We start from the raw sequence: 13,574 nt of genomic DNA, 5'->3' as shown, positions 1-13,574 counted from the left end.
TCGTCCCATCCAGCCGTACGAGCGTGGCTACAGTGCAGCCATGTCCATTGATCAGGGCGACCGATGTCAGCGCCCCTTGTCACTGTAGCCCCACGACGCCAATCAATCCGTGACGCGGGGCGAGACGTGCAACAGTGACGTGCGGCCGGCGGGACCCACGCCCCGCGAACCTGGGCACCCAGCGGGCCCTGCTGCCGGCTCCAAACGATGACACCAGGGCCCCGCGTCCCATGTAACTTTATCTTTGTAACCCTGTGGAGGTGGGGGGAGTCTATAAGACCACACAGGAGGGGGGTGGATAAATCGCAACGCACACACGAACTCACACGAGAGGCAAGAATGGAGAGCTAGCTTATTCTTCCTCCTTCACCAAACAACTCCAAGAGCACTATTGTAGTCCTTGTGCATACCATCCCATTTCGGCAGGACCCGAACCAGGATAAGTCTTGTGTCTCACACTCGCGCATGCCAACCTTGCCGGTACTCACCGGCATCCTCACGCAGCCCCATGTTTAGCCATCTCATGCCATCTGCCAGGATTTCACCATGACAATGCGTCCGTGCACAGCCGCAAACGTATACGGGCTCAGATATGCCACACTGTGTACCCTCGCACACATGTTTACACGTGACTTTCTATGCAAAATGGGCTTTATGTAGATATAAAAATGACGTGCTAACATTTTGTATATTTTGTAAGGCGTCGTATCAATCAAGATCGGCTTTACGCGCGGTATTTTATGAGCCGACACCGTCAAGATTGCCACTTCCGGCTTCACCACTACTCGTACACCGTAGAGAAATTCAGTCCCCACTCCCCCAGATCCTCGAAGTAGTACCCCGCAGCGAACGAAGCCTTAACAAACCCAACCACCAGCACTACACACTACCCGCGGCACTGCCACTAACTGATTTCAACCGCCACATCGACCGCCGGAGGCCGGAGACGGCCGCCCAGTGAGCCGGCGGCAGCTGGAGAGATGGGCTGCTGCTTCAGCAAGAAGCGCATGAAGCATCCAGACGGCTCTGCTGCCGTCCCTCGCCGCTACAAGCCGGAGGACCGCGACCCCCCGCCCCCACCGTCTCCGGAGGAGGAGAAGGTCAAGGAGGTGCTCTCGGAGACGCCGAGCACTAAGGTGGCGGCCGAGCCTAAGCCCGTCGCCAGTGTAGTGGCTGTGGAGGAGCAAGAAGTGCTGAAGGTGAAGGCTAGTGTCGACCCCGTCCCCGCGGTGAGCGATCTCGGGAGCTGCCTGTCCATGGCCACCGACGAGAGGTCCGAGGTGGCGTCCGAGTCGTCCGTCGCGACCAGCTCGCTGGCGGGGCCGGACCGGTCGCCGGGGAAGCCGGCCAGGAAGCGCGCTGTCTCCGGCGAGCTGGGGCTAGTCCGGCGCGACCGCGCTGTCACCGCCGCCTATGGCGTCCGGTCCCGCAGCTGTCGGGGCTCGCCGTCCCCTCCTCCGCGGCGGGAGCCACGGGATCGCTCCGTGCGGAGGTCGCCGTCGCCCGCGGCGAAGCGGGCGTCGCCGGAGCAGCATCGGGCCGCGAGCCCGGTCGAGTCCCTGCAGCGAAAGCCGCCCGTCCCGAGCAGGCCGTGCAGCCGCGCCTCGCCGCGGCGGGCTCGGGAGGCCCCTCCACCGCCGCAGCCGGAAGAGGACGCCGTCACCACGGCAGGCGAGGAAAGCGTCGCGGAGCCCAGTGCCGGTGCCGACGGCCAAGGCGACGGCGACGGCGAGGGAAAGGAGTCGCTGGAGAACCCGCTGGTGTCCATGGAGTGCTTCATCTTCCTCTGATGCTGGTCCGATTTCCCGCTATCCTCCTTCGAATGTCTCCACTAATCCCTGTTTAGGTGTGGCGTGCTGATTAACCTGGGCTAGCAGCAGTAAAAAAGTGTAGCAGGTTCGCGGTGATGTAACGCTGCCGCCATCTTCCCGCGAAATGCTGGTGGCTTTTGGCTTACGCGTTGGGTCTTGTGTGGGGTCGTCTTCTTTGGCTCTTGTGGGTGATCCTCGTTGTATTTTGCCGAGCTGTTTAACTAAAATTCTTCAAGCCTTGCTTCTGAGTGCTATACTGCCATTTCCTTTGGGTTGCTAGAGCCTCATCTTTAATCAGTTCTTAAGGAAGTAGGCAAGTTGGAAGAAGATTAGGTTGTGTTGGTGACCCATACTGCCTCGAACATTGCAAATCGCACTTTGGTAGTGGTCCAGTGCTCAGTTCTGAACCTGAGATGACCTCGGTTGTTGAATAAGTGCGTCAGGCATGAGAGGTCAGACATCGGATGCTTTCATCAGTGCTGCCCCACCACGCCACGCCATGCCACGGTGTGGTGCCATCGAATCGAACGAGCAATGTCTCAGGAACATCCACGCAGCTTTCTGATCTAATCAGAAAGAATCAGATCCGCAAAGCGCCCATTAACCTAGGCAAAAAACAGATCTCCGCATTGCATTGCATCCGATGCCCCCGCCGGTGTTAAAAAACAAATCATCTCTCCACGCGCGCTGTGAGAGATCACGAGATCCCGCCTTGTTTTCTTCCGCTGCGCCGCGCGTACACTGGCTGGCCATTTTGGCTTGCAAGTAAAGAAGACCAGCAGAATTGACGTGTCGGCGCAGGCTCGCCTCTCGCCCTTGGCTTCTCCGCTGGCTGGCGCTGCGCTCTGTGTCTCTGCTGCGCACTGTTTGACCACGTGCCTGCGGCCGTCAGCCACGGCTGCGTTGGACTGTTGGTTCGCGCCTCGGCGTCCAGCTGCAGTGCTTCGGTCGATCCGCGCCAAAGGCCGCATCGTGCTCATTGACCAGTTTCTCCTGCTGTCTCCAGGCCCACGGGAATTCCTCGTGCGAATCAGATCGTCATGTTTGCGCAGAGGAACGGCGGGCAGATTTCTGGCACCCACCTTTGCCATACCAGCGGCGAACAGGGTGGGCCGTGATCGCTGGTGAGGACTAGGGACCAGCGCCGTCTTAGCGGCAGCTTTGCTTTGCAATCCATGGCTATGCTGTAGAAGTGCTGCGAAGCCGGTACACGGAACAGATGATTCGTGCCGGGCAATGGGTAAAGCTGCCGCCCTGGTGATTAGTTAGAGCAACAACAGTTTCTCTATCTCGGAAATATCCGCCGTTTTGCATGAAGATGAACAAAAAAACCTCTCCAACAGTTTACGTGAACTGACTTTATCTTTAGGCCTTATATACTCTTTTTTTGCGGGAATTTAGGTCTTATATGCAATGCTGTTTAAAAAACAAATCAATTTTTCTTATGCACCGATGCTTGTTTGTAGATGGTATATGCTTAATTATGCATATCTGCTATAAAGATAAGCATTGGTGCTAGAGAGATACTCAGCTTATTTTACTAAGCATCTTGGATTGTACAAGGCCTTAGAGAATCCCATAAAAGATGCCTCTTCTACCTTCAGATTTATGGGAAGATGTCCTTTCTGTATTTTTTGGCGAGATTGTAGCCGACCGAAACTTCCGCGCGCGGCCCGCCGAAAAGCCGCCGCCCCGCTAGAACCTCGTCGAGCCGTCGCCATGTCGCCACGCCAGGCCGCCGCCCCGCTAGAACCTCGTCGAGCCGTCGCCATGTCGCCACGCCGGGCCGCAGCCCCTCTCCGGCGGCCGCCGTGCGCCCATCTTGCCGCCTGCTGGAGGACCTCACACCGCCACCGCCTGCCGATAGCCTTCACGCGTGTCACTGACCAGCGGGCCCTGGTCCATTTTGGTAGTTTTGTTAAATGAAAAATGAAATAAAAATAGATTTAGGAAAAGTAGTTCATGGGATTGACACAATTTATTTTCGGACAACTTCCCCTAAAGGTTATGGGAAGCGAAAAGAACTAGTTTTATGAAAAGATTTTTAGAGTTGTTCTTAACGTTGGCTGGCAGGGTAGATTTTAGCTAAGAACATGGTGCAAGAGTCATTGAAAGGACTCGATTGCCCCGATAATTAATATTATGATAAAAGATGAGATAATAACACTCTACCATAGTCGTCATATGCTTCTATATCATTAGAAAAAAATGTTCTTCAAAATAAGGGTGGTAAAACCATGGACATTGTTTTCAAGCGCGCTCCAAACCCAATCGCCCGCGTGGAGGAAAGTCTTATATCTCTCTTTCTACATCGACTCTCATGCCTCTTTCTCTCTCTTCGTCTTTCTGTCAATAGCGAAGACGTCTGTATCACTCTTGGAACCGCTTATCTCACAAGTTCAACATTCACATCAAAAAGACCCTACTCGCTAGCCCTCCTCGGTAGCCCGCGCCGCTGGTCACTCTGGCCACGGCGGCCACCCACCGGCCCCGGCTTCCCTCCCTCCCCCCAACCATCCTACTCCCCCGGCATCCCTCCCACTGGCAACCTTTCCCACTGGCCCCTGTTGACCTCATCATGTCACTGTCAGATCTCAACTTCACCAAGGGACACTCCTTCGAGGAAGAGATATGGAAGAAGTGGGGAGTGCGCACCAATTCTAGAGAGGATCGGGAGCATGAGGAGTTCATCTTGGTGGAGAAATTCACTCGATCCAAGATCCACCTCACAGGAGAATCAATGAGTACAATTCTCTTGTCTTGTTTTGGAGGACGTGCATCGCTTTTCAAAGTCGAGCAGCTACATCATTTGTCCTTCAAGTTTTCGCTCTCATCCCAAGAAGTGGGTTTCACCATCATAAATGGAGGCAACATCTCTGTGCCAGAATTCAATCTCAACCTCTTTCCCTGGGGCGATGGAGGCCCCAATTCCTCTTATGAACTTGACTTATACCTCCAAGAGAAGGAGGACGAATGGACCCATGTCTTCCGCAAACATCCTAGAAAATCCTATGCTCAAGCGATTACTACTCCTATCCATTTCTATTCGCGCGTGATGCCTAATCCACCCAACAAACCAAATCGAGCAGTCCATCCTTAGCGGCTAACCAGGGGCATGATCATAGCTGCATGCAATCAACTGTGGTCAATCCCGGGGCGGTTTCTAGTCGGTTTCAAATCTCCCATGATCACGCACCGGCCCGCTCACCGACCAGACCCAACGCGGAGCCTTTCTGCATTCAGTGTCTCCTAAGGGACCACTACATGCCCGAATGCACGGATATGATCAAGTGCAGATCATGCAAGAGATGGGGCCATATCGATAAAGACTGCTACAGCAAGACTGGGCATGATCCACACCAAACCCAACATAGAGCCCAACATCCTACCTGGCAATCACTGATGGCTCGTGTCTGTGTCTGTTTTTCCACGAAGAGGAAGGGATGATGCAGCCCAGCTACGGTAGGTATTTCCCTCAGTGATGAAACCAAGATTATCAAACCAGTAGGAGAACCAAACAACACTATATAAACGGTACCTACACACAAAGAACAAATACTTGCAACCCGACGCGTAAGAGGGGTTATCAATCCCTCCCGGGTAAAAGATAGATAATTTTGTGGTAGATTGGATAAATGGCTCTTGATAAAATGTGAAATAAAATAAGTAATAAAAAGGTGCATCAAGGTATTTTTGGGTTTTTGGAATAATAGATCTGAAAATAAAAGCGAATAAAAATAGATCTCAAAGCAAATATGATAAAGAATAGACCCGGGGGGTCATAGATTTTACTAGTGGCTTCTCTCGAGAAAATAGCACTCGGTGGGTAAACAAATTACTGTTGGCAATTGGTAGAACCTCAAATAATTATGACGATATCCAGGCAATGATCATTATATAGGCATCACGTCCAAGATTAGTAGACCGACTCCTGCCTGCATCTACTGCTATTACTCCACACACCGACCGCTATCCAGCATGCATCTAGTGTATTAAGTTCATGGAGAAACGCAGTAATGCAATAAGAACGATGACATGATGTAGACAAGATCTATTCATGTAGGAATAGCCCCCATCTTGTTATCCTTAATAGCAACGATACATACGTGTCTTGCTGCCCCTTTTGTCACCGGGAAAGAACACCGTACGATCGAGCCCATCACAAAGCACCTCTTCCCATGGCTAGAAAAATTGATCTAGTCGGCCTAACTAAACCACAGATTTGAAGAAGAAATACGAGGCTATAAGTAATCATGCATATAAGAGATCAAAGAAACTCAAATAACTTTCATGGATATATAGATCGGATCCCAAAAAAACACCGCAAAAAAAGTTACATCGAATAGATCTCCGAGAGACCATTGTATTGAGAATCAAAAAGAGAGAAGAAGCCATCTACCTACCGCCTACGGACCCATAGGTCTACAATGAACTACTCACGCATCATCGAAGAGGCACCAATAAGGATGATGAACCCCTCCATGATGGTGTCTAGATTGGATCCGGTGGTTCTGGAACTTGCGGCGGCTGGAATTGTGTATTGTCGATTCCCTTAGGGTTTCTGGATTTTTTGGGTATTTATAGAGCAAAGAGGTGGTGCGAGAGTCCAGTGAGGTGGGCACAACCCACCAGGGCACGCCTGGGCCCCCAGGCACGCCCAGGTGGGTTTTGCCCCCCTCGGGGCACCCCTCTGGTACTTCTTTGGCCCAAGTTATTCCTTCTGATCCAGAAAAATTCTCGAAAAAGTTTCGCTGCGTTTGGACTCTGTTTGTTATTGATATTCTGCGATGTAAAAAACAAGCAAAAAACATCAACTGCCACTAGGCACTATGTCAATAGGTTAGTCCCAAAAATGCTACAAAGTTGCTATAAAATTATTGTAAAACATCCAAGAATGATAATATAATAGCATGGAACAATAAAAAATTTATAGATACCTTGGAGACGTATCAGCATCCCCAAGCTTAATTCATGCTCGTCCTCGAGTAGGTAAATGATAAAAACATAATTTTTGATGTGGAATGTTGCCTAACATGTTCATCACATATTATTTTCTTTTATAGCATGGACATATGGACTTTTATATGGCTCAAAGCAATAGTCTAGTTTTGACATGAAGATTTCAATACTCAAGCATATTAACAAGCAACCATGTCTTTCAAAATATCAACACTAAAGCAACTTATCCCTAGCCCATTATGCTCAGTCATTGATCCATTCATGAAACACACTCGTATATTAGCTACATCCAATGCTCAAGTACGATCATAGTGCCCCTTAGTTGGTGCTTTATAAGAGAAGATGGAGACTCAAATAAAAATAAAAATTGCATAAAGTAAATAGAAAGGCCCTTTGCAGAGGGAAGTAGGGATTTGTAGAGGTGCCAGAGCTCAAAGAAAAAATTGAGAGATAAATTTTTTGAGAGGTATACTTTTCCTGTCAACGAAAACGACCGAGTAACTCCCAACACTTTCCATGCTAGATATATCATAGGTGGTTCCCAAACAAAAAATAAAATTTATTCCTTTTTCCATTATTCTTTCACTTTCCATGGCTAGTCGTATCCACGGGTTCCCTCCATACCAACACTTCCCAAGGAATTTATTATTTGACAACATAAAGTAAATTTATTTTTCATTTTGGGACTGGGCATCCCTATTACTGCCATACTCTTTTGCAATGAAAAGTGAATAGCACTCATCTTGAGAATAACACATCTAGCATAGAAAATATTAGCCACCCCCTGCCGCTTCATGAACGGTACGAGCACACAAAAAGGAAATTTATTTTGAAAATTAGAGATGGCACATACAAATTTGCTTAGAACGGCAAGGAAATACCACATATAGGCAGGTATGGTGGACTCATATGGCAAAACTGGTTTAAGGATTTTGTATGCACAAGTAGTATTTCTACTTAGTACAAATGGAGGCTAGCAAAAAGATTGAGAAGCAACCAACCAAGAAATGAAAAATCACATAAGCGAGCATTAAGCATAACTAATACCGAATAATGCACCACAAGTAGTATGTAATTTCATTGCATAACTATTGACTTTCATGCTTGCATAGGAAATCACGAACCTTAACACCAATATTCTTACTAAAGCATAATTACTCACCAAAATGACTCACATATCACTATCATCATATCTCAAAAGTATTACAAACAATCAAGTTCATTTTGTCCAATGATCTTCATTAAAGTTTTTATTATATCCCTCTTGAATATCTATCACTTTGGGACTAATTTCATATGTTGCAATTGCTTTTGACAAGCTCAAACAAATTTAAGTGAAGAACATGAGCATAAATTTTTCGTCTCTCAAAATAATATAAGTGAAGCATGAGAGAATTTCTTCAAAATTTTACTAACTCTCAAATAAATCTAAGTGAAGCATGAGAGCATTTCTTCAAAATTTTACTAACTCTCAAATAAATCTAGGGATTTTTACATCTATGCCCCTGGTTCCTTAGCTCTACTCATTGATCCCCAAGCTCTTTACTTTTGCTCACTTTTCCCCACTCTCCTATCTGAAACCCTCAGAAATGGTCACAAACGGTGGATGTCGTCGGGTCAGTGCTTTTCCCGAAACTTACAAATCGGTGTGACCGAGTTTGATTCTCAGTGAAACCCTAGCAATTTCGGAGTCACCGAACTATGTCTCGGTCTGACCGATTCCACTAGTTTAGACTCTAATATTGCCTCGGTATCACCGAGTTTAACAAATTGGTAGCTCCGAAATGCTTTATGTAGAAAACTAAAACGAAGTTTTTGACTCAATTGCTTTGCAAAATCTCTGCACTTTGTGATGCTCATCCACTCTATCTCAACTATATCTATTCACAGGGTCAGCTTTCAGCTTTCAGTGTTAGCCATGTCAGACCAGAGTGACAGCCAGAACAGATCTGAGGAACTGGTTAACTTGAGTGAGGGCACTAGTCCCTCTGGCAGCTATGATGAGGGTAGCAGAAGCACCCTAAACAACTTGCCCAAATCAGCAGCAAGGACAAGGAAGAAGAGAAATTCAGATTCTGAAGATGAGGACTATGTTGCTGTTGAGGAGGAAGTCACTTCAAAGAAAAAGGTTGTCAAGAAAGAGTTTGGCACTGCAGCTTCAACCAAGCCTGGATTGCACAAGAAAGCTCCTGCCAAGAGAGTGCCAATGTCCAAAGCCAGAGCCTCTACTCTTGAAGTCTCCAAGTCGACAAAATAAGAGGCTGCTGGAGGCAAGAAAAGGAAGGAAAGGGTCAATAAGACCATGGCTAGAGTTATTCGAAAGCCATCTATGATGATCCAATTAGATGAGGAAGAGGATGATGAAAGAAGATGTTGCACCAACACCCAAGACTCAGAAGTTGATGGGGGATGCCATCAAGTCAGGGGCTCCTCCATCAAAGCCCAAGACTGCCCCCAAGGCTGCTGCTCAAGCTTCTAAGCCTTCAGCACCAAAGAGATCTACCAGGAAGATCCCTGCTGCTGAGAAGAACAAGGCCCCAGTGCCTGAAGTGGAAGAAAAGGAAGAAGCCCAAGTGCTTAGGAAATTGAAGCCAAAGATTCCTGATCATGATGATAATCATCCAGTTGCTGAGAACATGAAGGAAAAAAAAGACGCAGGTCTCTGATACGTCTCCAACGTGTCTATAATTTTTGATTGTTCCATGCTATATTATATTCTGTTTTGGACATTATTGGGTTTTATTATACACATTTATTTATTTTTGGGACTAACCTACTAACCGGAGGCCCAGCCCAGAATTGCAGTTTTTTGCCTATTTCAGAGTTTCGCAGAAAAAGAATATCAAACGGAGTCCAAACGGAATGAAACCTTTGGAAACGTGATTTTTGGAACAAATGTGATCCAGAGGACTTGGACCCTACGTCAAGAAAGCAACCAGGAAGGCACGAGGTAGGAGGGCGGGCCTACCCCCCAGGCGCGCCCTCCACCCTCGTGGGGCCCACGTTGCTCCACCGACGTACTCCTTCCTCCTATATATACCTATGTACCCCCAAACTACCAGATACAGAGCCAAAAACCTAATTCCACCACTGCAACCTTCTATACCTGTGAGATCCCATCTTGGGGCCTTTACCGGAGCTCCGCTGGAGGGGGCATCGATCATAGAGGGCTTCTACATCAACACCATAGCCTCTCCGATGATGTGTGAGTAGTTTACTTCAGACCTTCGGGTCCATAGTTATTAGCTAGATGGCTTCTTCTCTCTTTTTGGATCTCAATACAATGTTCTCCCCCTCTTTTGTGGAGATCTATTCGATGTAATCTTATTTTGCGGTGTGTTTGTTGAGATCGATGAATTGCGGATTTATGATCAAGTTTATCTATGAACAATATTTGAATCTTCTCTGAATTATTTTATGTATGATTGGTTATCTTTGCAAGTCTCTTCAAATTATCAGTTTGGTTTGGCCTAATAGATTGATCTTTCTTGCAATGGGAGAAGTGCTTAGCTTTGTGTTCAATCTTGCGGTGTCCTTTCCCAGTGACAGTAGGGGCAGCAAGGCACGTATTGTATTATTGCCATCGATGATAACAAGATGGGGTTTATATCATATTGCATGTGTTTATCCCTCTACATCATGTCATCTTACTTAAGGCGTTACTTTGTTCTTTTGAACTTAATACTCTAGATGCATGCTGGATAGCGGTCGATGTGTGGAGTAATAGTTGTAGATGCAGGCAGGAGTTGGTCTACTTGTCTCGGACGTGATGCCTATATACACGATCATACCTAGATATTCTCATAACTATGCTCAATTCTGTCAATTGCTCAACAATAATTTGTTTACCCACCGTAATACTTATGCTTTTGAGAGAAGCCACTAGTGAAACCTATGGCCCCCGGGTCTATTTTCCATCATATTAATCTTCCGTCAACAAGCTATTTATTTTTCTGTTTTTATTTTGCTTTATTTACTTTGCATCTTTATCATAAAAATACCAAAAATAGTATCTTATCATATCTATCAGATCTCACTTTCGTAAGTGACCGTGAAGGGATTGACAACCCCTTTATTGCGTTGGTTGCGAGGATTTTATTTGTTTGTGTAGGTGCGAGGGACTCGTGCGTGGCCTCCTACTGGATTGATACCTTGGTTCTTAAAAATTGAGGGAAATACTTACGCTACTTTGCTGCATCACCATTTCCTCTTCAAGGGAAAACCAACGCAGTGCTCAAGAGGTAGCAAGAAGGATTTCTGGCACCGTTGCCGAGGAGTCTGCGCAAAAGTCAATATACCAAGTACCCATCACAAACCCTTATCTCCCGCATTACATTATTTGCCATTTGCCTCTCGTTTTCCTCTCCCCACTTCACCCTTGCCGTTTTATTTGCCTTCTCTCTCCGTCCTCCTTCTCTTTCCCTATTTGCCTCTTTTTGCCCGTTTCTTGTTTGCTTGTGTGTTGGATCGCTTGCTTGTCGTTATGGCTAGTCCCCTATCTTCTCCGATGTCTCTCGAAAATGAAGTTCTTAATTTTAAGCAAAGGGAAGGAGAAAATCTAAAAGACGCTTGGTATAGAATTTGGAATGCTCAAAATAGATCTATCAGGAAGCAATCTACTTCTGTTCTTCTCCGCAATTTTTATGTAGGCGCTACTCCTTGGCACAGATATATCCTTGATACCATTACCGAAGGGAATTTCTTGGGTATCCATACTTTTGATTCTTATAATGCTATGATAGATTTGTTTGGCTCACCCCTCTTTTGGTTAATCGAACTATGTTAACTTTGGAGCATGTAATGCAAAGACTTGAAATTATTGAAAATAAAGTTGCTACCATAGAGTTAATTGAAATTTTTGATAAAAAGATCCACAACCAAATTACTCAATATGGATCTAAAGTAGGAGTCACTTTGAAAAATATTAAGGAGAAGGAACCCATAGTTAATGAAAGAATAAATCAGGATTCCACTAGAATCGATAAACTTGAGGGTATCATTACCAACTTGGGAACCGCTTTTTCTTCCGTAAAAAATACTCCAAGTCCTCCAACTAAAATTGCCAAGCTTATGTATGTTCCTAAAATAAGGGTGAATTCTCTAGCAAGGAAACCGTGGATCTGTAATCTATAAGTATTCATCCCAATCTTTTTGCTATCATTAAGGAACCATTTGCTACAAATGATTTTTTCAATTTTGTGCCTAGAAGTTTGATAATTAATAAAAAGAAAGAAACTCCTAAGAGTGATAGATGTCTCATTAAAGAATTACCAACTAAAGATACCTAGATCTATCTTCGCTTTTATGCCTAGCTAGGGGCGTTAAACGATAGCGCTTGTTGGGAGACAACCCAATTTTATTTTTATTCCTTGCTTTTTGCTCCTGTTTAGTAATAAATAATTTATCTAACCTCTGTTTTGGTTGTGTTTTTGTGTTTAATTAGTGTTTGTGCCAAATAGAACCATTAGGAATACTTGGGAAAAGTCTTTTAATCTTGCTGTAAAAAACAGAAACTTTAGCACTTACGAGAACTACTGCAATTTTTATTTGAAAGGTGCTATTTAGTTAATTCTTTTTGCATATGATTAATAGATAAATTCCTCATGTCCAGCAATTTATTTTAGAATTTTTGGGGTTCCAGAACTGTTGGCGCCGCCTCCTCCGGCAACGCCGCTTCTTCTTCTTCCTCGCACAACTCTCACTTGTAGTTTCTCTCAAGAACACACACATGATGAGAAAACTCAACACATACACACGCACACGCCAAGGAAGACACCAGCACCAGCTTTGCCAAGAGCTCTCCTCTTTGTTCACACAAGCACTACATTTTTGCCCAGCCCTCTCGGCTCAACTCCGTCGATCAGTATAAGGGGTTTTATACCCATTCTAGCACAGGCGCACGCACACCACTAGCATCGACCCACTAACCAACTAGACGCTAACTGCATGCAACTAATTCCTACATGCACGTCCAGCCCTCATCCACTCAACGGATCACAACTAACTAGATGCACCACGTCCGTCGGTCGTGCGGTTCTCCACAACGGCATAGCCATACGTTTGCTAACGCACGCGCTAAGTCAAGATTATGGCTAACAATTCTCCCCTTAATCTTGACACTCCTTGTCGACGACCGTCATCTTGAACCCCTTCGCTCGACGTCATCACGCGCATCCGCGCCCGCTGCCACATGCCATGTGCCCGCCGTCGCCGGAGTTGATGCAGCTCGCGTTGTTGCCGTCGTCACGGCCGTGACCCAGCATGCGGACCCGACCTGGCGCACCGACGCCGGTCACACCGTGCTCCGTCACGATTCCGGCGACACACGCCGAGCTCCTTCTCCGCTGGCGACACACGCCCCTCTGCGCCCCACGCGTCCCGCGCGCACCGGCACACCCGACGAGCCCGACCGCACCAGTGCGTCCTGCACGTCACGCGCGTACCCAACACGCCCGACGAGCCCGACTGCACCCGTGTGTCCTGCACATCCCGCGCGAAACCGTCGCGCCCGACAAGCCCGACCACACACGCCTACACCGCGGTCCCGCCGCGCCTGACACGCCCGGCGCGCGCCCATACACGCGCCCGGCGCGTCCGACACTGGCGCCGCGGCTTATTCCAGCCAACACTCACCCCCCTAAGCCATGGCCTCGCGCACGGCCTGCCGACAAGGGCCCTGGCTCGTCGTCGTCGCCTCGTCGCCATCTACGCCTCCGTTGCGTCTCCGGCACAAGCCGCCGCTCGTTGCCGCAGCAGCAGCCCGCAGTCCCGTGCGCTGCCATGCCGCGTCTCCGTGCCACGCGC

At 47.4% G+C, this 13,574-nt stretch overlaps 1 protein-coding gene across 1 annotated transcript; it reads left to right on the top strand.

Moving 5' to 3' along the window:
- The first annotated feature begins 528 nt into the window (after positions 1–528).
- LOC123058654 (serine/arginine repetitive matrix protein 1-like) lies at positions 529–2,046 on the top strand. The gene has a single exon (XM_044481359.1). It carries the CDS (start codon positions 981–983, stop codon positions 1,788–1,790), a length of 810 nt encoding a protein of 269 aa, XP_044337294.1. The 5' UTR covers positions 529–980; the 3' UTR covers positions 1,791–2,046.
- Positions 2,047–13,574: the final 11,528 nt, after the last annotated feature.

This window comes from Triticum aestivum, chromosome 3A (genome assembly GCF_018294505.1).
Source record: "Triticum aestivum cultivar Chinese Spring chromosome 3A, IWGSC CS RefSeq v2.1, whole genome shotgun sequence".
Classification (NCBI taxonomy): domain Eukaryota; kingdom Viridiplantae; phylum Streptophyta; class Magnoliopsida; order Poales; family Poaceae; genus Triticum; species Triticum aestivum.
This window is presented reverse-complemented; position numbering and strand designations above follow the sequence as displayed.